The sequence below is a fragment of the Peromyscus californicus genome, unplaced genomic scaffold (assembly GCF_007827085.1).
Source record: "Peromyscus californicus insignis strain IS unplaced genomic scaffold, ASM782708v3 Scaffold_2__1_contigs__length_46816999, whole genome shotgun sequence".
Lineage (NCBI taxonomy): Eukaryota > Metazoa > Chordata > Mammalia > Rodentia > Cricetidae > Peromyscus > Peromyscus californicus.
This window is the reverse complement of record NW_026294540.1, coordinates 19,420,043-19,445,714: the sequence shown is the minus strand read 5'-3', so window position 1 is coordinate 19,445,714 and position 25,672 is coordinate 19,420,043. Positions and strand designations below refer to the sequence as shown.

The window sequence follows — 25,672 nt, the reverse complement described above, 5'->3', positions numbered from 1 at the left end:
ACCCACCACCCCCACAGTTCCTCAGAGTTTTCTTGAGTGCGAGAAGCAGGAAATATTAGATAGAAGGATTTATCTTGCGGAGATGAGATAAACAGATAGAAAATAAAGGATAGCCTCGAGAGGGCCTGGAACCTATTCCAACGGGCCCCGACTGGCTCGGCCCCAGGGTTTTTATAGAGACGCCAAGGGGTGGAGCAAAAGACCTCCTCCCCCAGCACAGCCAAGACCAGACCATCTCAGACACCTGCACTCAGGCCCGTGGTCTAATCATCCTCTATGCAGACCTGCTGGGTAAAGCCACAAGGAGCCAGAGAATGGGCTCCCACACTGGATTTAGTTTTAGAGCACATTGAAGATTTATTAGTTTCTACTTATTTTATGTGCATGATGAGTGTTTTTGCCTGTATGTGCGCCACATGAATGCAGGGCCTGCAGGGGCCAGAAGGGGGCATCAGATCCCCTGGAACTGGAGTTACGGGTGATTGTTAGAGGCCATGTGGGTGCTGGGAACTGAACCCTGGACCTCTGCAAGAGCAGCAAGTGTTCTTTAGCACTAACTCATCTCTCCAGCCTCTTTTTGAATAGTTCTTTGAGTACTGAGTTGAAAGTGAGGTCAAGTCTGGAAGAGGGGGCCGCTAGGGGGTATGGCTGTCTTATTGGGGTGGTGACAGAGACCAAGATAATGATGGAAGATGGGGGAATAGGACTCAGATGCAGCTAGAAGTTGGGCCTTTTTCTCTTATGCAGCAGTGTTGGCAGGGGGTAGGGTTGCCCCGCCTGGGAGGCAGAGCAAGCCATGCACACTGATGCCCGGGCACACCCTGGGCCTACCTCACCCAGAGCTCAAGTGACGCAGCAGCTTTGGAAATGGGCCCACAGAAGACACAGCTGAATGGACCTGGCTAGACACTCCCTGTTCACAGTCCCAGAGACCACTGTGTCCCCACCCTGCGGTTAGTCTCTATGGTCACCCGTCAACTCTGGCAGAAGGGATGTGCGTGCGTTCCTTCTCTCCCAAGAGCTGCCTGTCTGGACACTCATAAGGGACAAGAAGTCAGTGAGCCGGACTGACATCCTAAGGAAAAAAACGTGAACAATCCTACACTCCACCTCACCACATGCCCCAACCCCCATCTGTATAAAACGGAGAGGCCAGGTGTACACAAGTCTACCTAACTCATTTCATGGCACACTTACACCACACAAGGCAGAAAGCAGGCCGTGTCATGCCGTGATGCCTGCTGGTGACTTACCCACTAGAGGCTCCAGACAGCCACCCAGGCAGACATGAACCTCGGAGCTTCCTCAGAGTGCTGGGATGTTTGGGTTTAACAGAGGTGGGCACTGGGCAGGTAGGAGTCGCTAAAATAAGAAACTTGGCTGAATTCACCGTCTCCCAGCTGGAGCCGGAGTTGGGGGAAGCCCCAGGCCTTGTCAGTACAAACCACTTACAAGCTCCCCACTAGGCATGCTCTTACCCGCAGGCTGTGTGCTCAGTTTGTGTTACTAAAGTTCTTGGAAAAGCCAACCAAGGGCTGCTTTGAATTCCTGGTTTTCTAAGGCCCTACCCACTGTTGGGGGAGTATCCATGGCTTTGGACTCTGCAGAGGTGCCAGATGGGAGTAGTAAGGAATGCATGGCAAAGCATGGCAAACCTATTCACCACACAGCCAGAAGCCAAAGGAGAGAAAGAGGGGGTGAACAAGGTCCCATTATCTCCTCCAGGATAACAAAGTCCCCCGTGATCTAGAGCTACCATCCCTCACTATCTCCCAACACCTAGGAGAACAAATCTACCATGGATCTCTGAGAGCAAAAGAGTCACATGACAGCCAAGTGCAATGCAAGGTCCCTTCTGAAGAACGCAACCCACCACAAATGAGAAAGGTGTGGAGGAACACCCTGGGCTGCCTCCAGCCGTAAAAGGTGACGTATCAACAGTGTGAGGTTTGGACAGGAGCACCCGAGTGAGCTACAACCAGCGTGGAGAATTTCCAAAGTTGGTGTCGGAATGTATCAGCTGACACATACCCGGGGACTTGGAAGAACACACACTGCCCGGGGAGAGTGAAGCTGTGAATTTCTCTGCAAAGCTACACCCTGAGTTCCCAACCCCGAATGACAATTCAGGTTTATGGAGGGTCTGTTCCCACCATATAGGGGCTTCAGCAGGGCCTTGAGAAGCTGTGTGCCCTCCAGGGTAGGGCCCGGCTTATGTCTGACCCTGCAGGAAGCTTCAAAGGGCACCTGTGGAGTGGCATCCCCATTGCCAGAGTCCTAGAGCCAAACCCTGGGAAACACTCAAGGCACTCACAGGTGTCCTGCCCCAGCAGCCTGTCATGGAAGTCCCTGGTCGGCTGCCTGGTTCTACACGGGCAGGGCTGGAAGTAGAAGAGGGTAATGCCTTTTGGGGCATGCCAAGCCGTGCAGTCCCCAGAGCTGATCCCTAGAAGAAAGCCAAATGACTTTGGCTCCTTCGGCTATTGACCAGCATCCCTCAGTGCCCTGATGCACAGTGAGGGAAACCCTACACTGGCCTTCTCATTGGGGGTGGGAGTGACATCTGTGACATCTCCCTGACCCTTTGAGTATCTTGTCACCCGGAGAAGAAAGGTTTGAACACAAAAGAACCTCAGCCACCACGTGGGTGAAGGGGGGGAAGAGTCTGTCAGCCCACACAGCGGTCATCTTCTCTGAAAAGGGCTGTGACTGTCTGCTGAAGGTGTCCACACTCCCAGAGTGTGTGTGTGTGTGTGTGTGTGTGTGTGTGTGTGTGTGTGTGTGTGTGTGTGTTGTGCACTGTGTGTGTGTGTGGTATGTGTGTGTGTGGTGTGTGTGTGTGTGTGTGTGTGTGTGCTATGGGGGGGTTGTATGTGTGGGTTGTGGGTGTGTGTGTTGTGGGTGCGGGTGTGTTTTGTGGGTGTGTGTGTATTGTGGGTGTGGTGTGTGGGTGGGTGGTGGGTGGTGTGGGTGTGGTATGGGTGTGTCTCCATATGGCAAAGGCTCTATGCCAATGCCTTTCCATCAAGGGTCTTGAGATGGAAGAGCACCCCGGATCACTTAGATGGTCCTGATGCAGCCCTTGTGAGATGGAGGTAGCAAGGTCAGAACTGGAGAGGGAAGACAGGGAGAGACGGCAGTTCAAGGACTGGACTGTAAAATGGTGTAGAGCCGTGGAGCTGAAGGTGTCTCCAGAAGCTGGGAAGGCAAGAAAGGAGTTGCCCTTCTGGGCCTCTGACACCTGGAGTCTAGCACAAGGAAACTGATTTTGTACATCAGCCCTCCAGGACTCTCAGATAATAAAGCTATGTTGTTCCAAGCTACTGGCTTTATGTGGATTTGTCACAGCGGCTGTGGGGAGCTGAGACGTCTTTCTAGAGGAAAACGGTTGACACCCTTGACAACATAGAACTCTTTAAGTTGCACAAGGCAAAAAAAATTGTCAAAATAAAACACAGCTATGGCGGATTGCAGCAGGCAATGAGCTATCTGCAAGATGAGGAGGGATCTTTGAAGTCAGTAATGAAGCGAACAGCATATCCCCCGCAAAAAAAAAAAAAAAAATCAAGGCAAGAGTGCATGATCGGAAAGAAAGATGCAGATGGCCAAGTCACTCAGGGAAGGGCGCTCAGCGTTGCCAGCAATCAAAGGAACTCAAACAGAAACAAGCAGATGTAAGTTGTGCCCATCAGAGTTTAGAGCTAAGTGGGAAACGGGCTAACGAGCCCCGGTGGTGACAGCGCTGATCTTAGAATCCTTCTGAAGGCACTTCTGCCGTGAACATCAGTCGTGAAGATGTAGATGCCGCCATCCACAGCCCAGGCGAAGCGGGAGGGTTAGCACGGCTTTAGCAGAAAGCCACTGAAGTTAGAGAGCTAGAAACAGCCAGTTTGATGGATGGGGAAGGGGCAGCACAGCAGTCTGAGGCAGAGGTTTATCTTGCCGACAGGTGGAGCCTGGTAAATCGGGCATGCATGTGGGGGAAATAAATCTCGGCCCTACCTCATCACACACTGACACAATTAGGCAACAGCCGCAGAGCTTAATGGAAGCGAGCGCAGCGAGTGCTTCGGGCGGCACCAGAGTCTCTCTGTGACCTCCAGTCAGATGAGATTCCTTGGCCAGGACACCCAGAGGCCTGAAGCTCAAGTCAGGAGCTTGATAAATGGGCTTGCATGAAAATTTAAAGCAGCCACTCATCAGCAGACACCCTGAGAGCAAAAAGGCCAGGCGCAGCGGAAGAAGGAGTTTGCGGTACAAGTGCCTCACGTCGGAGACGGGCCAAGAACTGAAAATCGATAAGGAAACAAAAGCAGCAACTAGATGGGAAAATGGGATATATATATGTAGAGAGAGAGAGAGAGAATGCCCAGCAAACACATAAAAAGGTCACCAATGTCACAGAGAAAAACAAATAGAAACCAGAATGAGGCAATACAAGCCCCCTGGAGAAGACGGACAATCCCAAACATGATTGACAGGTTCATACGTTCCTGGGGATTTGGAATGGTGCCCTCTTTGGGAAATGTGATCCGTCATTGATGCTGTTCACCAATCACACACACACACACACACACACACACACACACACACACACACACACACATACATCTGCCCCAGGACCAGCCACTGTACTTCCAGGCTCATGTCCCACAGAAGTGAGCACATGCCAGATAGTTCTGGAATGTCCTAGTCATGTTCCCTGCACAGCACACACTGGGATGGGGCTGGGCGTGGAACGGGCATTCAGACACTGTTTGCATTCTGCCACTTGGCTCGGGTGACCTCACGAACATGTCCACTCTGTGAGGCATGTGGCACTCACACAGACAGGTGGCTTCCTGGGAGGGTGTTACCTGCCCTGACGCATGCTCCTCAGAGGGGAATGAAGGAGTTTGCTCTGAATTACCCTAACCCCCACAGCTCACATTCTGAGCCCAAGCTCACAGGTCTACTGTCTCCCTCGGAACGTAAACACATACTTGGCTTAAATATCACAAACAAGTTAGAAATGATAAAAAAAAAAAATCTGTGGCCATTTAACCAAATGATTCTACTTCTAAGATGTTATCAGAGAGAGAGACCTGAGTAGCCTTAGTTCATCACAGCCTTGTCTATTAGGATTGAGACTGTGAAAAGCCAGACACAACAGCGGGAGGCAGGGTGTGGACTGTGATGCAGCCACGGAAATGACCAGAGAATTTACGGCAATTGGCTTGGATATTCAGACAGATCAAACCAAAAACTAGAAAAGACGGCATGGCTAGCCTCGCCTCACTTACACAAGTCTGTGTGTGTGTGTGTGTGTGTGTGTCCTGGTCTCTACAGAGTCCCGTAGGAAGCCCCTCAGAGTTCAACATTCATTGTAGATGATTTTTTTTTAAGAACCATCTCACAGCACAGTCTGCAGAGAAGGGGCTACCAGTCCCAGACAGAGCACCACAGCAAGAGAGGAAAATGCTTTGTTTTATTACAAGACTTTTTTTCTCACGAGGCCGACAAGATGGCTTAGTGGGTAAAGGTGCTTGCCCCAAAATCTGTTGACTTAAGTTCAAACTCACATGATGGGAGGAGAGAACTGACTCCCACAAGTTGTCCTCTGGCCTCTATACATATATAAATAAATACACAAATAAATGCAATTTTTTTAAAAAAAAAAAAAAAGACCTTTTCTCATTCACAACAGATCATAGCAAAATAATAGCTGTAAACCATTGGTTTTAAATGTTATTCTTTAAGAAACAGAAGAGTGACTGTGCTTAATAATCTAAAGTGGAAAACAACCCACACATACCCCAGGAGATAAAGGATAGGATGCTCGTACTATGGAATATTATAGGGCAACGGCAACAATCTAGCTGTTCCTACTGCGATGACATATGGGACTCTCAACTGGGAATCTCCCAGGGCATTCCTGGCAAACGTCTGGAGATGGATCTGGTTGTCACAGCTGGGGATTCTGCTCCAGGCATTGAGTGAATAGAGGCTACAGATGTTGTGGGATACCCTACAGTTTATCAACGGTGCCCACAAATCCCCACATCCCGGAAGCATCTTGCTGAGTCAAGAGGCCACAGCTGTTCCAGCAGAGAGGTCAGTTGCTACTGAAAGATTAGCCAGCATCTGGATCCCATGCCTGAGTGTGCCATGCAGATGAAACTTCCAGCTCCATGGGAGCACTAGACTGGAGAACTGTCACATGATCCACAAGCCTTTCGCATCTACTTCCTGCGTACTATCAATCCTAGTGTCCTAGGAGGCCAGGTAGATAAGTACTACTTTGCATGGAGAAGGGCTCCTGGGAACCAAAATAGCACTCCAAGAGAAGGCCCAGCTTCTGGCACACTTAGAGGGGACCATGGAATAAAACAGCCAGCCTCGGGGATGGAGCCAAGAAAGGTGTGGCGGTGACCTAAGATATAGCATAGCAAATATCCCTCCCTGCAGTCTGGCCAATCCATACACCAAGCCTGCACAGGCCATCTGTCTGCAGAGGGGCAGCGCCAAACACTGGCCTGATTCAGAACTTTCTCAGCTCATTTATCCTCCGCAGCCTGAGCATCCAGGGTGGTGGACGGGACCTAGCACATTCAGAGTGATGCAGCCTTAGGTCCCAGAGGTTTTCAGCAGGTTTGAAATTACATGGGCTGGGGAGGGGGTGTCTGTGCTGTACCCACCCCTTATCCCTAGAACTCACCATGTACCTGTTCAGGAGCCTCCAGGATAGGTCTGGTAGTATGCTATGATGGTTAGTTTTTTGGTTTAGTTTGGGTTTGGTGGATGCTGTTGTTGTTATCAACCAAATGACACAACCAGGGTCATTTGGAAAGAGGGAACCTCCACTGAGAAAATGCCTCCGTCAGACTGGCCTGTAGGCAAGTGTGTAGAACATCTTCTTGATTAATGATTGATGGGGGAGGAGGGCCAAGGCACTGTGGGTGCTGCCACCCCTGGCAGGTAGTCCAGAGAAATAGAAGAGAGTTAGCTGAGCATGAGCCTGAGCAGCGAGCGAAGGAGCAATGTCCCTGCATAGCCTCTGCTTCAGCCCCTGCCCCTTCACGATAAACAGGGGTTAGGACTCATACACCAAATAAATGCTTTTCCTCCCCAAGTTGCTTGTGGTCATGGTGTTTATCACAGGAATAGAAAGCAAACTTGGACAGGTACCTATACCCTCAAGATCCTGGGGGGCCCATACCAACCATAGTCCATGACAAAAAAGAGAGGACCCCTCAGCCAGGAACCCCAACCTTGACCTGTATGTGCTTTAGAGTGTTGGAAGACAGTCCTGTGACCCCTGCTCCATGCTTCATGGACGCGGTTGGGGGAGACCATGCTGAAGGCCCCACCCCCAAGCTCCCTCTGTTCATTCCCATCAGCTCTAGAGAGGACTCCACAGGAATTGCTCCCTGCAGCTGTAGCAGCAGCCCTGCCTAAACATCCTCAGAAGGACAGCGGGAACCTTCAACCAAAGGAAAAAAAAAACAAAAAAAACAAAAAAAACCCGCGCAAACAACAACAAAAGCCCCCCAAAATCCCAAACTCTTGAGGACACCCAGTTAAGACTGTCTTTAATTACTGTTCTCTTCTGGTAGGATAAAAATTCCCCTCTCTTTAAGGCACAACCCCTCATTCAAGCTCTTTGTTAAAAATAACTCCAGCAACCGGCCATTAAGCCGGGAATGTGTCTTAGCCTACCCTTCCTTTTTTTTCCCCCCTCTGTTTGCAAATTGGCACCTTCCCAGAACTTCACAGAAGACAAAAAAAAGGGAAAGTCTTCCACAAGACCGCCACCTACCAATAGCACCGGGAAGATGAAGGTGGGTGGGACCCGTAATCCCACTGCAATGGGAGGCAATCCCCTCATCTCAGGCTGGCTCGCAAGCCTCCAGACAGGGTGTGTGTGTGTGTGTGTGTGTGTGTGTGTGTGTGTGTGTGTGTGTGTGTGTGTGTGTGTGTGTAGGAATCAGTTCTGTTCTTCCACCATGTGAGTCCCAAGCATGGAATTCAGGTTGTCTGGTGGCAGATGCCCCTGTCTGCTGAGCTGTCTCCCTGACCCCACCACTCCCCTTCTTAAGTAGAGTTAACACTTCAAACAATCTAGTCTTCTACCTGTCAGAGAGAAGCGTGCATGTTTTGAGAACAGACAGCGCCCCACTCAGGTTGGTCTGCAGCTCTTCACCAGCTCCTTGGAAGTCTCAGTCTTCTGGGTCCCCCGCTCCCCATAAGCCATCATCTCCTTCCCAACAGGACCAGTTGCGAATGTGTGCATGCATGCAGGCAGGCGTCCAGCCCTCCTGCTGCCTCTCCCTGAACATTCCAGTGAGGGGGGGGTGGGCCAGCAGCCTACATCTGCTTCCTGCGCCCACACTCCAGTCAGCTCTGCTGGGCAGGGTGCACATTTGGGTGGTGAACTCCAGTTTTTCCTGCTGCTGCGGAGCCCCATAAGACTTTAGTAGGGTAATCAGTCTTTAAGACTCTATGTTAGTCTGTCCTTGACCACTCATAAATCTGCATCTTCAGAAGCGAGTCACACACACAAATACATGACCCCAAGAGAGACGGAGTGGAGGGGGGCGGGGCAGGCTACAGTCTGTCACTGTTACCCCACCAGGATGATGACCTGAGACTCTCTCTCTCCCTCTCCTGTGTGTGTGTGAGAGAGAATGTGTGTGAGTGTGTGTGCACGCGCGCGTGTGTGTGTGTGTGTGTTTGTGTGTGTGTGTGTGTGTTCTCTCTGTTTCTCTCTCTCTCTCTTTCTCTCCTCCCTCCCTCTTTCTACCCCCTTCCATGGCATAGTGAAGGGGGCAGGCACCAGAAGAAGAAAGCAGGATGGAGGGGTCTATTAGCAGAGAGGAGTCTCTTTGCAGGTAGAGACAGACTTTCCAGAGCACTGGGTGGATGGACCCTGCTGTTGTGCTATACACAGCACACCTGAAATTCTCAGAGGTGGCTGTTGAATAGTAGGAGCCCTGTAAACCAGGTTAGGGGCAGGGCCAAGCAGACCATGTAGTTGACAAAGTTGGGGTCTCTGGGACCAGCCTGGAGATACTTCTAACACAAAGAAGAGGGAGAAGAGCAGGAGTGTCTCTCTTCACGAAGGGAAAGTGGAAACGATACCAGGACACAGGGGAAGAACAAACTCATGTTTCACATTTTAGATTTCGTAGCTCCAGCGCCAGCCTGAGTGCATGCGGGCCCATGTGTACACGTAAACAGATGCACACAAACAGGTGTGCTCTCCTTGGCATATGGATACCACGAAGCCCTGGTTCTGAGCTGGCTTGTCTGCCCTCGGCCCTCAGTGGCTCTTGCCCCACCCCTCCTGCCTCCGGAGAGCATCCCTGGCTGTGTTTCCCAACATGTCTCCACCTGGCCTCATGGTATCTGCTGTCACCTATGAGTTCCCTCTCCAGGAGCCTCACCTGAGGCCTCCCTGAGGCAAGATGCTAAATGCCAGCTACAGGCCTTTGAGAGATGCACAGGAAGGCAGCGCGTGCGTCGACGTGTGCACACGTCTCCGCATGAGCATCTCAGGAACCTCAGTGCATCAGCTCCCATCTCTGCTGCTCTCACCTACAGGCGGAGCTCCATCAAGATGGGAGAGAGCCTCGGCGCGAACGAATGAATGAACGAACGAACGAACGAACGCATCAGGACAAACAGCTCATCCCTCCAAACCCAAACACGGAGATGTCACTCTCAGGCTCAGAAGCAGCAACACCACAGAGCTCAGCTCTCCATCTTGCTAACAATGTCGTGCCTGCTAAGTGACACTGGAACAGCTTTCCCTCTCCTCCAAGCAAAATATTGTCACAAGCCAGAGGCGCATACCCGTAAGAGCCGTACTTGCTTTGGAGAGCCACAGCAGGCCCCAGAGGCCTCTTCACTCAATGTCAGCCCACGTGTCGTGGGCAAGGCTCAGCCGTGTGGTTCAAGAATAAAATCGCAAGGAGATGGACTCTGGGAAGGAAAAAGTGCTCCTTACCCGGCACCAGGCCCATGAGCTCAACGCCACGGGCAGCGAACCATATCCAGGGCCAGTGAAGGGGACCACCTTCCACTCACCAATTTGTGCCTGAGATGGACGGTGATCAGAGGAGAGCCCGAGAGGTTCTGGGACAGAGTGGGCGGTGGGGACACCTCCAGGGAGATCAGGTGGCTGGCGACAGACAGCAGGCAGTCTCTGCAGTTCACAGCCTCAGGAATCCTGGGAAATGAGAGGAAATGGGTTACAGACAGGGATGGAGGGAGGACGTGCCGATAGACCGTGACCTTGAAGCCAAGAGTTCTGAGACCAATATTTGAGCCCGCATCTGGAAGCAGCCTTTGCTGCTAAACATTGCAATTCAATGCATCTGCATGCCTGGCTGTATGTACAACCTCAAGCACCCACTCACCCCTGTCTGAACCCAACCTTCCCTGATGACACAAACATGTGGTCAGTACTTGTGTGCTGGGGTCTACTGTCTCATTGCTCCTGTCCAATCGTTTCCCCACGAAGGTGCCTCAGTTTCCCCAGTTCATTCAGTTGGCCAGTCTTTCTCCACTCAGCCGCACACTCAGAGCTGAGTCCATGGCTCAAGAGCAAGCCCCGCCATCTCCAGCTCTGTTGGTCAGCACAGCACATTGCTCAACCACATGACAGCTCGGAGATGAGGTCACGCGCACCCCAGGGATCTTCCAGGAGAGTCCCGCTTCCCTCTGCTGGGTGTCAGCTCTAAAGGACAGGGTCTCCCTGGCTTAAAACTGTAAGGGGACTGACTGCCTGACAGAGAAGGGAGCCCACCCTGGGAAGAGCCTAGAGATGGGATGTGGTAGCAACGCCGGGGCAGCTGGGTCACGCTGCTCCTGAAGCCAGATGCTTGCATTATTCTACTTATATTATTACATTATTACATTATTCAGCTTACATTGTTCAACAAGTTCCCCGTTTGCTTAAAACCCTTCAGACTAGATTTCCCTGCCTCATTCCAACCCACAGCAACCCCTTCCTTGACATCTCCTAATCCTTAGTCTTGGAGTTCTGAGGTTGAAATGCTATTCATGGCCAAAGTCAGGGACAGTGCCGTGAGATATCTGGTACGCAGAAGTTTGGCTTAGGGACTGATGAACTCGGTATGTGGATGATCCTGGGGTGAGTTTAATTATGTGCCCGAGCTTCCTGCTCCCCTCACACCGACTGTGGAGGAAGCAATGGAAAGAGAGAGAAATAGAGAGAAGGAGGGAAGAAATCTTCCTAAGGGAGACAATCCTAAAGGCAGGTCTGCTGCCTTCCCATTCTACAGGTGTGGAAACTGAGGCTCAGAGAGCTTCATTCATGGCTCCCAGATCACTGTCAGCCCAGAGGGCGCTGAGGTCTCTAGCCTGTGCCTCTAAGCATAGCTGGCCAGTCTGCCCTAGAGCCTGCTGGATCCCACTGAAGGAATTCTTGAGTCTTTTCCAAATGGCTAGAAGCCCATTCTGGCTCGAACAGCAAGGCAGCAGGTGTTGGTAGGAAAAGTTTTCTAACATGCATGTGTGTGGCAGTGTAGGGTGTCATCGTGGTTGGTCACCCAAGAAACAAGTGCATACACACACATCCCACACATCACCTTACGATACTTACTTTGTGCTGGCTGGGGGGATGTTGTTCAGGTAATAGTGCATGGAGTGGTAGAGGAGGCCGACAATCGTGGTCCAGGCTAAGGACAAAGCAGAGGTCAGACACCCGTCAACACCCAGTCACAAGCAGGAAGTGTGCAGAACCACGCACACAGCAGGGCTGAAGACAGCGACTAGGTGACTTGGCGTGGGGGGCGAGGGTTGGAAGAGCCACGGAATGATGAAATTTACAGCAGCATGGACACCGTGGCTAGCCCTGTGCTCAGCCGGGACAATGGCCTCCTGCCCTGTCCCCTATGTCCACTCCAGACACAGGTGCCGAGCGAGGCCTGCCCAAGACACCACAGAGCCTCGGGAGCAGGGGGCTCTTCATGGGCTACCAGTTGTCCAGCACTGAGTGTGTCTCAGTCGGTCTGCAGGATATGCTGATACTCAGATGCAGGTCCGCAGACTAGTAGACACCCAGATGGCTGCAATGCACCTCCTACCCCTTAGTACAGTGAAAACCACATACTCAACTCTTTTCTCACTCCAGAAGTGTGAGATCACTCAGCCGTCATTGGCTGATTCCCTGAACTCTCCCTAATGTTAACTCAGGACTCACTATACACCAGGCACAGTGATTTATACACACTTGGCCTTGTAAAGTCTGAAACAATATCACGAAACAGGTATTATGATTGTCCTGGCACAGATACGATCAGCGACTTGCCCAAGGTCACACAGCCAGCAGTGGCGAAGCTGGGACTCTAACCACAGAATCTGGGTTGGTTAACAGAAAGTGTTGAGAATGTGGCCTCTGACCCTTCTAGAAACCTGGGTTATTTATAATATGTCCCGCAGTGGGACCTAGGAGGATATAAGACCCTATGCAAGGCTGCTAAGTGGTGCCTCTCTCCTGACAGCAAGATACACTGAGTCTTTGCCAGGAGAAGATAGACGTCATGGGCACCTGTCCTCCAGACCAAGAGATGGGTCCTTGCTGGGGGAGGGGCTGTGTGGCAGGGCTGGGTCTCTGTCGGATGAGGATCCACGCCAATCCACAACTGTGAGTGGACACAAGAGGAAAGGATCTGCATAGAGGATGCCATCCAGATACAGCCAGAGTCGCCTGGGCCACATCCATCAGATGCCCTTAGCTACTCACTCATAATGAGACTTGACTTGGGCCTGTCCTGGGATAGTTTCTGGCTCTCCTATACAGACATACCCATCTGTGGCTCCTTGAACAAGGAGGGGAGGTGCCCCATCTATTCCCATTCAACTAACCAGGAGCTGAGCAGATTGGGGGACACACACAACATCCTGTGTCACCGTGGGTCAGACTCACAGGAACATAGTTTTGCAGAGCCTCACTCCAAGGCCCAGCTCAGTTTACAGTGTGTTGTGGGATGAGGTGGAAAGGCATGCTTTGCATCGGAGCCCTCTCTGGGAGCACCCAGTCCCACTCTCCCGTGGGGCAGCTCCATCAGGGAGGGACAGTCACCCAGACTGGACCACCTGAGAGCCTGAGCAACCAAATCCGCTCACCTTTGCTGTGAAGGGCCTCTCTCGGAATCTCAATGTAGCTGTGTCCATGGGCTGGGAATCTGTAATGGGGGGTGCTCAGTGCTGGGGGGAGGACCTTGGCCACGGAGAAATCTGAAGGAGAAGTGGACACCGTAAGTGGGGTCATCAGGCTCACTGGCTACAAGAAACAGACTGAAACCCTGTGTGTCACTATCCTTCATTTCTTAAACCAAGCCAACTCCTAGGGGAGAGGAATCGCCTCTAGAAAAAGCGACCCAGAACACATACGTGCACACACACACATGTGTGCGTCCACAGGCATATGAGTTAGGGTGAGAATTTCTGCAGAGGCTAAGTCCTCCGGCTACATCCTAAAGGAACTCCTACCTGGTGGGATCCCACCCCTCTGTACCCCTCTGGCTTTAAGCGCTCAGTCTCATGTTATCAATGATGCCAGACCCCATGGGAGGGAGACTGTGGCTATCTCAGCTCTGGGAGACCCTGTCAGGAAAGGGAAAAATTAAAACACATGTGTGGAGGGAGTGCCTTGGCAGACAGGCAGCTCCAAAAGCTCCCTCTGGGGGCAGATGAGGCCCTGGGCTATGGTGGGGTGCTGTGTGTTGCCCCTGCACTGAAGTGTCCTCAGACAGGAACTCAAAGCGAAGAATTTATGCCTGTCTGTGGGGGACCTGACATATTCTGGGGAAACCAGGCTGCTTCCTCTGAGATATCCCATTCTGGCATTCACCCAGACTCACATTCTGGGCTCCTCTCCTCCCCTTCCAACAGCCTTCTTCACCCACTCCTCATCTCCAAGGCAGAGAGCATCTCATTGGATACTTAAGGACCCAGAGGCTCATGGGAGTTGGAGTCCCCATTTTGTTTGAGCCCAGACAACTGTCGTGGGACACCTGTAGCTCCACACTGCATTACTGTTTATACAGTCCTGTGTGCATACCCTGACCCAGCGCTTCTGGCCTCATGCTAACACAGTTTTCTTCAAAAATGGGGTTTTGCACAAGGTACTCGACCTCAGAGAAATGGTGGTTGATCTCAGCTGCTGAGTGAGCCTCAGACAGCGTGAAGGCCAGTGGTCCACACACCTGGCACGCTCCCTCCCACGACCTCCACCGTCCCCCAATCTGACAATGGCTACCTGCCATGGAGGAAGAGCCTGTGAGGGTGACATGGGGTTCTCTGGGCTGCAGGTTGGATGATATGTGGCCCATGACGGCATCGATGGTGTCGACCAGGCCCAGCGTCACGGCGTTGTCCTGGAAGCGACACAGATGTGAAACTCTGAGGACCACCACGCTCAGCATCACATGAAATCAGCACATCATGAACTCGGAGCTTTATCGCTTCCCCATGAAGGCCACAAGAGAGAGAGAACCAACCCACTGCCCCACTCTGAAGCCTGGGCGGTGATCATGCACCTGATGAGTTCACGGAGCATGGACACAAGTCAAAGCTAACCCAACGTCATAGCATTAGTTCCTGAGTGGCCAAAGGGCTCAGACACCTGTTTGTAGCTCTGCTATGAACTCCCCAAGAACCTGGGCAAGTCTCAGGTCTGCCCATGTCTCTGTCTTACAGCTAATGGCCCTGAGTCCCCTGAGGCATGAGGACACCAACAATTCTTTTCCCCTCGCAATGAAGCAGCAGCCTCTTTGGAGGTACCAGTCCCCAAATTCCATCTGGCCTCCTTGGCTCCCCATGCAATGGCCCTCCTCACCTACTCTGCATCTTTAAGGCAGAAAGGACACCACTGGATTCTATCTACAGGAAGACGGGTTCCTTCTAGTTGCACAGACCTCTGCTGCCAATTTGGGACCAGTGTCCATGTCAGGGTCCATGTCCACCTTGGCCTGACTGTCTTGGACCTCAGACACCATGGCAAAGAAGAACAGTTGTCTCCGCCCCCTACCCCACTCTGCCCGGCTCTGCTCCCCCTACCTCACCCATCCCCTCCCATCCTTTCTTAGACAGCATCTGTGCTGTTGAGCTCCCGACACCCTCTCACAAACACTCCAGCAGGACTTACTGAGGCGGAACCAGATACACAGGCCAATTTTAGACATTGTCTCTTAAGCCCGTGGTCTGATTCCAATCAGAACGTCTGTGTCTTTGGCACATGGTTCTGGGGGGGAGCAGCGATTCATGCGTGCCCTGCTCTTCAACGCTCATAAGCTTGCCTAAGCCTGGATTGTTTCGTAATTATTCATATTTTGCCACAGATTTGCATGTTTTACATTCAAAGAAAGTTCATTTAAATCAATGAAGAAAAATCTGTCAATCCGAGGCCTCCACTGGCTGCTGTCCCTCTTCTGGCTGTCCTCACTGGCTCTTCTCCCATGGTTCAGACTGCAGCTTGTACACAAAGTCCCTTAGAAACCTATCCCTGGAAGTCTACGCTTCTTGAAAAAGACTGTGTTTCTTTTTCTTTTTTTTTTTTTAAAGATTTATTTTATTATGTATACAGTGTTCTGCCTGCATGTACGCCTGCAGGCCAGAAGAGGGCACCAGATCTCATTACAGATGGTTGAGAGTCACCATGTGGTTGCTGGGAATTGAACTCAGGACCTCCCACTCTTATGTTCTTGACTCCCTTCCCATTTGCCAAGGTTATGCAATCTCATCTCACGTGAAGCCGTTCGAGAAACGGCTCATGGCACGCACAGACCCTCATGCGGTCTTATTGATACGGTGAGACTTGGCTGTCGCCTCTGCCTCTCAACCTTGCAAAAATCTCTGAATGATTGAAATGAGGAGGATCCAGGAGAGTGAGCACTTCAGCATGTTCGTATGATCAGGGCCCTCCTGGGCACCTGGGAGGCCTTCATTGTCCCTCTCATTGAACTCCTGGAAGCCATGTGTGGCACAGAAGCTGGGCAGAGCTGAGTTCCTGAGTCCCAACACGGACTCTGAATATTTGAGAGGTGAATGCCCACTATACCAAGTCACTGTGAGGTGGGGTCTCTTGTTACTATAGCATGGCCTATACTGACCTGACTAACACGGTGTTCAGAGTACCTTGGCAAATGGTCTTTCTCCCCACTTTCCCCATTTTGTGTGTGTTTGTGGTATGCATGTGAGTGGGTCTCTATGCCCACATGTGCATGTGTGCATGTGGGGCCTGAGGTTCATGTTGAGCACCAGTCTCAATCACCCTTCCCCCTCACTCACTGAGGCGGGGTCTCTCAACCAAACCTAGGGCTCACCTATATGGCTAGCCATCTTGCTCTGGGGATCACCTGTCTCTGACTTCCCAGGTTGGAATTAAAGGGAGCCTGCCAAGCCCACCCAGCATTTGTGTGGGTGCTTGGGATCTGAACTCCAGTGTGAATGCTTGTGAGCCAGCTCCCCAAGCCCACCTTGGCAAACATTCTTGGTAGAATTAAGGAAAAGCAGGTCCCGTCAGATGTCTGTAGAGCGAATGTGCATGAGTGGGCTCTGGACCAGACTGTGGGGTCAGATGAGGTTGCTCACCGTCACGCTCTGCCTGAAGGCCCTGGGTGATTCTTATCTTAGGTATTTTTATCATTGGCCGTTGCCACAACTATTCATCGACTGTTCTCATGTTTTAAAGAAGTAATATCAATAGGGTGGTTTGGAATCAAAGAAAGGCACTCTGTTCTGCTTCCTGAATTTTGAGTGCAAAGGGACAAAAGCCTTTCATTTTCTCACTTTAATCATGAAGCACACTTTTGCGCTTCCCATCTCACTCAATCCGCTGATCTTAAAATGCCAAATATGGCTCTTATGACTATTCAAGAATGCAGACTAAAGGGGAAAAAAATGCATTGTGCGAAATGACAAGCAAAGGTCAGCCTTCTGGAAGAGCTGGTCCCTTTCCCAAAACCAGAGATGGTGGCACGGGACTGGGGATACCAGGGTCCCCAGCAGACCAGAAGACACAGTACCCTGGGTATATTTCATGCCCAAGGGTAATGAACTTCAGCATCTCAGACATCAGGACCAGGAAAGACCCTGGGATGCCACTGCAGGAAGACAGTCATAACCCAGTACACACACACGCTGAAGGTCAGAGCATCCTTCCTCTTACCTCTGATACGTGGGTCCAACTGGGCAGCAGAAGTACATCGCCCACAGTTCTTAAGAAGGTCTAAAGATAAACAGAACAACACTGCTTAGCATAGATCCTTGAGCCTCACATCTGAGTCCATCAGTCTCCTCCCACTTCTCCTCAGCCGATAATTGGTTTAGCACACAGGCAGACCATAGTAGTTTATAATAAATAATAAAGGTGTGTGGACATCTGTGTATGTTTACATGTGCGTGGGCACACTTTTGTGCTGATGCACCTGGGAGTGCATGTGTGTGCATGTGAAGCCCAAGGCTGGTGTCAGGGAGTGTCTTCAATGACTCGTCCACCTTATTCATTGAGACAGGCTCTCTCAACTCACCCCAGAGCTGGCCAGTACGGCTAAACCTCACCAACCAGCTTACTCTGGGGAGCTCCTGTCTCTGCCTTCTGAGACTGGAATTATGGCAGGTTGCCATGTCCACTCAGCATTCTGTGGATTCTGGGGACCTGAATTCAGATCTTCAGGCTTGTGGGTCAAATGCTTTAATCCCTGAGCCCTCTCCCCAGCCTCGGGCTATGTCTTACAGATGCTATCTCCTCGCTTGTTTCTTGTGACAACTTTGTGAAGTCAGTGATCAGAATGTGGATATCACAAGTGTCCAGTGCATGTGGTAGGCCCCAGCATGTCCAATCAATGAATGAATGGATGAGCGGATGAATGAAGGAATGAGTGGATGGATGGATGAGTGGATGGATGGATGTGGGGATGGATGGATGGATGGATAGATGAGTGGATGAATGGATGGATGAGTGGATGGATAGATGGATGGATGGATGGATGGATGGATGGATGGATAGATGGATGGATGGATGTGGGGATGGATGGATGGATGAGTGGATGGATAGATGGATGGATGGATGGATGAGTGAATGAGTGAATTAGTGAATTAGTGAAACTGCTTCTTTTGAAAAAAAAAAGGCATTAGCCTGCCAGCATCCCCTGTAACCATGGAGGAAAGCTGAGCAGGGTAGTTGCTTCAGTGGTACTTGCCCCAGCTCCTGCCCCTCCCTACTCATCTGTCTCAGTCTTTCCCTTTCATCTCTGGCTACAGACACCAGACTCAAGCTTGGAGGCCAATTCACTGACCTCCATTTCCTCTGCCCAGTGGTTCTCAACTTTCTGAATGCTGCGACCCTGTAATACAGTTCTCACGTTGTGGCGACCAACCTCCAACCATAAAACTGTTTTCGTTGCTACTTCATAACTGTCATTTTGCTACTGTTATGAGTCATCACATAAATATTTTTGGAGATGGGGGGGGCGTGCCAGAGGGGGTCGCGACCCACAGGTTGAGAACCATGTGGCGTCTTCCCGGTCAACGAAGTCCTGTCCCTCCTCACCACATACGCTAAGTATGTGCAGGGTGCCTCATCAAAGCTTTCTTGTCCCATTCATCTCCATCCCACAGCTGTTGATTTGTATTCTCAAGCGCGGGGGCTTAACTAATGACCGTAAAAATGCTTCTGTTTTCCCTCCTTGATCAGAGGAACAGCAAACATTTTTTTAATCCCTTAGTCGTTTCCCTCCTTCTCCCCCTCCTCTTCTCTCTCCTCCTTCCCCCTTTTCTCTTCCTTTCTCCCCTCCTCCCCACCTTTTCCTCCTCCTCTTCTTCTTCCTCCTCTTCCAGAAGGTCTCATATAGCCCAGGCTGGCCTCAAACTCACTATACATAGAACTACCCAGGCCAAGGATGACCTTGATCTTCTGATCCTCTTCCCTCTACCTCCCAAATGCTGGGGTTACAGGTGTGTACCACCAGACTTGGTTTGTGTTGTACTGGGGGTCATGTTGGGTAAGCACTCTTCCAACTGAGCCATGTCCACAGGCCCCCATGATTTTTCTAAAAAGCCACAAAGTAGAGACTTCAGGTGGTCAGGCTATAGCCTCAGCTCTGCCACAGAGTGCAGAAGCAAGCTAGACTTTGCAGAAGTGAGCGACCATATGTCCTTAAAATTTTACTACAGAAATAAGCTATGCATGGATTACATTTGGCCTAAGGGATAGAAAACAGTTCTGAGAGCAGAAATGAGTGAACCACATCAGTTAACTTGGATTTTTTTCTCTTCTCTTTTTTTTGGGGGGGGGGACGGGGCAGGGGGAGGCATAGGATCAAATGATGTAGTCTCAAGGTCATCCTGCCTCAGTTTCCCATGTACTAGGATTACAGGTATGTACCACCACACACAGCTTTCTATTTCTAATCAGTTGCTTCTATGAGGGGGAGCTAAATCAATTAAATAGTATATTTTATTTACTTAATTCAACACATAAAAGTATCATTTCAACATGCACATCATATTTTTGCTAACCGTTAGATATTTTACATTTCTTTTGTTCAGGCTGAGGGGGCTCCAGTGGGCATCCTGTACATGGGTCACTAGTCGCTGTACATGAACCATAGACCTCGCACTCAAAAGCACACCCAACTGACAGTACAGCCTAGGAAGTGGCCTCTGGCCACTGTACTAGGCCATCACCGATGGTCAAAAGCCAGGACACTATGGAAAGCTATACAATGACTTCCTAGAAATTTTGTTTCCTGTTCAATTGGAGTTGAGAAGTTGTGGACATCATCATTCTGTATGATTTGTCCCCAGGGTACCAGGGTCAGCACAGGCCATGGAAAAGCCTCAAACTGATGACCACTGGGCTCAGTCAGCCTTGAGGTGGTCTTCATTTGATCTGTATACATTTCCTTTTAAAATGCCAGCCGTGTTTTCAAGGCTTAGGGCTTCCCCTTGCCAAATCAGAAGAGAAGAGACTGAAGGTTGAAATCAGGAGGCTTCGAGTAGCTGGCTGTTGCTCTCTACGGGTCAGCTGTCTGTCCGGTGGTCCTGCCCATCACATCCTTGACTTTGATCATTGATTCCCTCCTACCCCCCAAAGGCATCTGGGTTTGCAATCTCTGACTCTGTGAGGTTCAGCAGAGAGGCAAAGAGGAAGTAACAGGCAAAGAGCCAAGCCACCAAGCTCAGGAAGTGTTTCCCATGTGGCCTGCATTAAAGTCTGTGTTCCAATACGCCATCTTATGAAGAACATGGAAACACCTTGGCCATGTGTCCCCACCTCACTTCCTCCCCCACCAGCTGTCATTGTAGCTCCACACTGGGTTTAGCAGAACAACGTGTCTCCCCTGACCCAAGTCCCTCCATACTCAACCCCATGTCCTTCCTGAAAGATACATGCTACTCTTTCTGCGGCCCTCAACCACAGTGCCTCTCAGCATGCACGGCTCAAGGAAGCTATGGTTCATGCCTGCCACAGCCCCTCATCTGCCTTCACATTCCAACAGGCGATAAAGGATCATGAGGTGGGAACTAGAGTGTGCTGAGAGGCTGAGGAAGCAGACAGACTTTTGAAAGATTCCTATACTCTATAGACAGACTCTCGGACCAGCTGTTACAAGAACAAACGAGAGGTCTGATGATGCACTTACTGTAGGCCAAACCCTGCTCCAGGGCATCACATACCATCTCCCATCGGTGACCTGTGCATAATCTAAGAAATAAAACTTGCCTAAACATCAGAGGACAGAGCCAGCCACCGAGTTAAACATAGAGAGGTCAGGCAGGGGTGGCACACACCTTTAATCCTAGCACTTGAGAGGCAGAGAGCCATCTGGATCTCTGTGAGTTCAAGACCACACTGAGCTACATGAGATTGATTCAGTCTAGGAGAGAAACAGAGCCAGGCAGTGGTGGCATACACTTTTAATCCCAGCACTAGGAAGGTTGAGATAGGAAATGAATTGACTGGGCAGAGAAAGGCATATAAGGTGTGAGGAGACAGGAACTCAGGAGCCCCTTTCGGCTGAGGACTCAGAGGCATTCAGTCAGAGGATTCATGGAGTTGGCAAGGTGAGAAGTGACTGTGGCTTGTTCCTTTGTCTCTCTGATCTTTCAGCATTTACCCCGATATCTGGCTCCGGGTTTTTACTATAAGATCATTTAGGATTCGTGCAACATTGACCTATAAGATTGCCCAAATTTAGAGATTTTCCACCCAATCCTGCCCCTCTTCCTATGGAAACAGGAAGTGTGCCACACAGGCCATTTTGCCCAACCAAGATCTTTTTCATGACTGGCTGGTCTGCCATGACAATTCTGCTCCCCTGGGCTGGTGATTGGTCTAGGTGAGGTCAATAAGCCCAGTTACGGTCAATAAGCCCAGTTACGATCAATAAGGTGGGGTGGCTACTTCCAGGGTGCTGAGGGCTGTGGGAGTATACAGTAGGTGACAACTAGTGTTTGACAAGTCGACCCACCAGATGTATGACTCCCTGATGGGAAGCCCCCCCTGGCAAAGCCGTGGGGTCACTGGCTGTGGGAAACCGTTGTTTTCTGTCTGTAACTTTCTTATGTGCCACCATTATACCTCCCTATAAGCACAGCTGTGGGATGCTTTCCACAGCCCTTCGGTAGTGTGTTTTACATCTCTGGGCACACATTCAGCTGTGTGTGGGAGCCCATTTTCAGGTTTCCTGATGGCTTTACCCAGCAGGTCCGCATCGAGAGTACGATTGGACCCCGGGCCTGAGTGCAGGTGTCTGAGATGGTCTGCACTTGGCTGTGCTGGGGGGTGGTCTTTTGCTCCACCCCTTCGCATTCCTTTATATACCCTAGGGCAGAGACAGTCGGGGGCCGGATGGATTAGGATCCAGGCCCTCTTGAGGCTATCCTGTATTTTCTATTTCTTTCTCTCCCCTCTATCCTTCTAATATTTCCTGCTTCTCCTACTCAAGAGTACTCTGGGGAAATGTGAGGGTGGTGGGTAGCCCCCCCCACCACAGTCGTGGATGTCTGTTTAAGCTGTATAATTCTGGTGAATAGATATATTACCAGAATATTCTTCTTTACTGACACAGGAAAGTAACAATACTCTCAGTCTCAAAGACAGCCTTTTACACATTTTGCAAAGACCTTAGAACTCGTCCAAAACAGGCTAAGCTGCCCCTACAGAATGTACACAAAGACTAATTCCCAGGTGTTATTTATTGCTAAATCAAGGCCAGGCTGTTTACATCAAGACATAATCCTTGCATCAGCTCCCTTTCTGCACATACCCTGACCACTTAAGGTTCAGCCAATTGTTTACTGTCTGAGACCCCCTCACCAACTTAGAGCTCCGTGAATGGGTCAATGTGACATTACTAGCCTAAGAGAAACTGCGTGACTTATCTTGTGTTGTGAGAATGGGTAGGGCCCTGAAAATGTAACGTATAGTTGTCCAGAGTTTGGCTGTGAGGGAGAGCAGCAGCGGCAGTGTGGAGAGAGATGGCTGTGTAGTGTATGAGAAAGAGAGAGAGAGAGAGAGAGAGAGAGAGAGAGAGAGCGCCATGTGAAAGAGCTGCTGCTATGTAGGAGAGCTGTGCCTAGGAACTGTGTAAAGTTCTGTAAGGTGAGAAAGCTCTGTAAATGAGATGTTTAGTTGTGGCTGGAGATTTGTAACTGCGGAAGCAAGGAAGATGCTGTATGGAAAAGAGATATAGAAGAGAAATATATGCAAAAGATAGAGGTGTAGACATGGGGAAACAGGTGTGACTGTGTATAGAGATGTATGGACGTATGTATGTAAAGAAAGACATGTAGCTGTATGTATAGAATGTAGCAATGTGGAGATATGTAGCTGTATGGAGACAGAGTCAGAGATCATTCTTAAGATGAAGTAAAAGAGAGAGTTAACATCAGAAAGCATGTGTGTTTTCTTACACCAGTCAGATAGATAGAAACTTACTCCTAATTACCCTCAGATAAAACAAAAAGTCTAGCCCTCGCCGCCTTCGTGGATTTTCTTGCATTGCCCTGGAGGTGGCCTTGGAGCAGGCTCTCCATAACACCCCTGATACCAGGGCATCATGGGAAGGCTTCTGCCCTACAAAAATGAGACACTCACCCTTCCCATCCCCAGCACATCCAGACACAAAGGCAAAGGGCTGGGAGTAGTTGTATGGATATAGAAACTGGGCCCATTGGACACTATAGTTCAGAGCACAATGACCTCAACAGTAACAGATCAGTGGTCAGGACGCATAAAGGAGGGCCACATAGCCGATCCACCCAGCCACTGTCAATGCCAAGGACTCAGACACCATGGTCCACACCTGCTCTAGGCTGAAGCCTTCTTATTGCCATACAGGTACCAGTTAAGTATCCGGGCAGCACGACTCCTCCACACCTCCAGGGAAAGTGAGGCCTTGCAGGGTTAGACAATGTGCCTGCCAAACTTCCAAGAGGACAGGGCTGGGCTCATCCCCAGCTTGTTCCACTCCAGAGGCTGGAACCTGAACCGAGACCCCCAAGCCCATCCTTTACAGAACCTGAATCTGTCTTAGCCCTCAACCTCTTGAAAGCCGTAGTAGTTCTGGGTGACGTGGAATTCTAGAACCTGCATGTTCCGAGAGATGATGAAATCTCAGACATCCAACTTGCTTCTCCTGCCCTGATCAAGAAAGCTACTGACTACCTCCAGCCACTCTGGGGAGCCTCTGGTCACTATATCCCAGGTTGGATATGTTTCCCTGGGTATGCCTTCAGAACTAGACACTAAAGTGCACAGGGATCCATTTGGTGCCCTGAGATATGGTCACAGTAACTATTGCCTCCATGTGTCAGAATAGCCAGGAAGCCAGCAACATTTGTACCCTAAGAAGAAGTACACAGTTATAATAACATGCAGGGCAAAGGCAGGTCTAGCAGCCAGACTCCACACTCCCTGCTCATCGCCTTGGGGTGTATTCTCAAGAACGGCCTATCTCAAATACCCCTTCTCTCTCCATACCTGAAAATAACCCTGGGTCAAGAAAACCATACAGCTGTGAGATACCTCAAGCTCCTTCCTCTCCCTGGGAACTGTTACGAGGAATGAAGAAAGGGAGCGTCTCGACTTTAATGTCCTAAGCACCATACTCATGGAGTGCTCTGGGTGACTTCAGGAAGGCACACTGTACATGGCGACCTGTGGCCTCTAACTACATCTGCTAACATCCCCCCACATCTGCTTTATTGCTGAGGAGACATCAGACTTGACACTATGAGTTGCAAGCTCTGGAGGCTAGGTAGGTGTGTGGATGGACCAGGAAAGCTAGATGCTGGGAAGTGAAATGAAGATCCAATTCTCAGCTCAGGGAGGCTTCACTGAGCATCACAGAGCTGGCCAGAACAACCTGCCTGTTTAGAAGAAGCCTAAACTTTGTTAGGCAAAGGCTCTTGATCTTGCTGTTTGTTTGTTTGCACATGCGTGTGCAAGAGCATTGTGTGTGCACGTGGGTGCGTGTGCACGTGCGTGTGGTGTTCGTGAATGTAAGCCAGATGTGTGTAGGTGCCCCTGGAAGCCAGAGAAGGGTGTTGTATCCCCTGGATCTGGAATTATGGATGGCTGTGAACCATGCAGCATGGGTGCTAGGGGACTGAATTATAGTCCTCTGTAAGAGCCACAACTGTTCTTAACTGCTGAGCCATCTAGTCAGCAGCCATGGCTCTAGATCTTTCTAACTTTCTAATTTATGGCCCAGCCATGCGTCAGCCCCAACCCACCAGCCAAAAGCACCAGAGCCTTACCTGTGTGAGGTTCAGCGCAGTTTCCTCTGAGAGGGATTTATTGGGCAAGCTGAGGGACACATTTTGAAGGTATCTAAGCACCGTTCCAGGCCTCTGGAAGCATTTTCTCTCCTCTGTCAGGTTGGTGATGATTGGGTGGTAGGCATCTGTGGGCATCTGAAATACAGTGGCCACACGACTTCCTGCTAGGAACTAAAACCAGGACATTCTATAGAAGCTCAAGGTGACCTCTGGCTCTGGTCCCATCCCAGGACAGTACCAAGACTGGTCCCTCACACACATGGATGCTTCTGGGAAGAGCCTGCATAGAGACAGCATCCCATCCTCACAGCCACCTCATGAAACAAGAACTGCTCGAAAGATGAAATTGGCCATATGGGCATACACAGAGAGAAAGAGAGAGGCATGCAGAGTTGATGACCGGTAAACAAAGATCTGAACCCAAGTGGACTAGAGTCCGGGCATTTGCTGTCAAAGTTCCTGAGCAAGGGACATTCTTTAGACACAAAAACTAACCTGAAGCAGCCACAATTCTGTATAAATCAACCCATTCCTCCGATGTCAGAAAAAGAGTCACCAAAGGAAGGTGAGAAGAAATGGGTCTCACTGCCCAGGAAGCCATTTCAGGGGTCACTGGCTCCCCACAATTTCCTTTCTTCCTAGCGTTCCAAGGAACAGGAACCAAGGGGATCATTTTTCCCATCACTCTGGTACCCAGTGTTACCCTGAAACTGGATTCCCTCCCTTTATTATTTCACCCTGGGACATGCCTCTGGCCTTGCTGGCACACAGCACAAGCCAACCCAAGCGCCAGGAGGGTGGGGTTATGGTTTGAATGTGAACTACTCCCCTGTGAAAGCTTTGGTCTCTAGTGGGCGGCACTACTGAGATGCAA

General features: G+C 50.4%; 1 protein-coding gene across 1 annotated transcript in view; it reads right to left on the bottom strand.

Annotated features, from left to right (window-relative positions):
* Positions 1 to 25,672, bottom strand: part of Adgrd1 (adhesion G protein-coupled receptor D1) — a 120,208-nt gene that overhangs the window by 60,716 nt on the left and 33,820 nt on the right. The window contains exons 8-13 of the mRNA XM_052755524.1: positions 24,778 to 24,933; positions 17,180 to 17,239; positions 14,270 to 14,387; positions 13,135 to 13,245; positions 11,609 to 11,684; positions 10,069 to 10,210 (exon numbers count right to left, since the gene is read on the bottom strand). Of these exons, the coding sequence (XP_052611484.1) occupies positions 10,069 to 10,210; positions 11,609 to 11,684; positions 13,135 to 13,245; positions 14,270 to 14,387; positions 17,180 to 17,239; positions 24,778 to 24,933 (663 nt within the window). The remainder of the gene's footprint in view (positions 1 to 10,068; positions 10,211 to 11,608; positions 11,685 to 13,134; positions 13,246 to 14,269; positions 14,388 to 17,179; positions 17,240 to 24,777; positions 24,934 to 25,672) is intronic.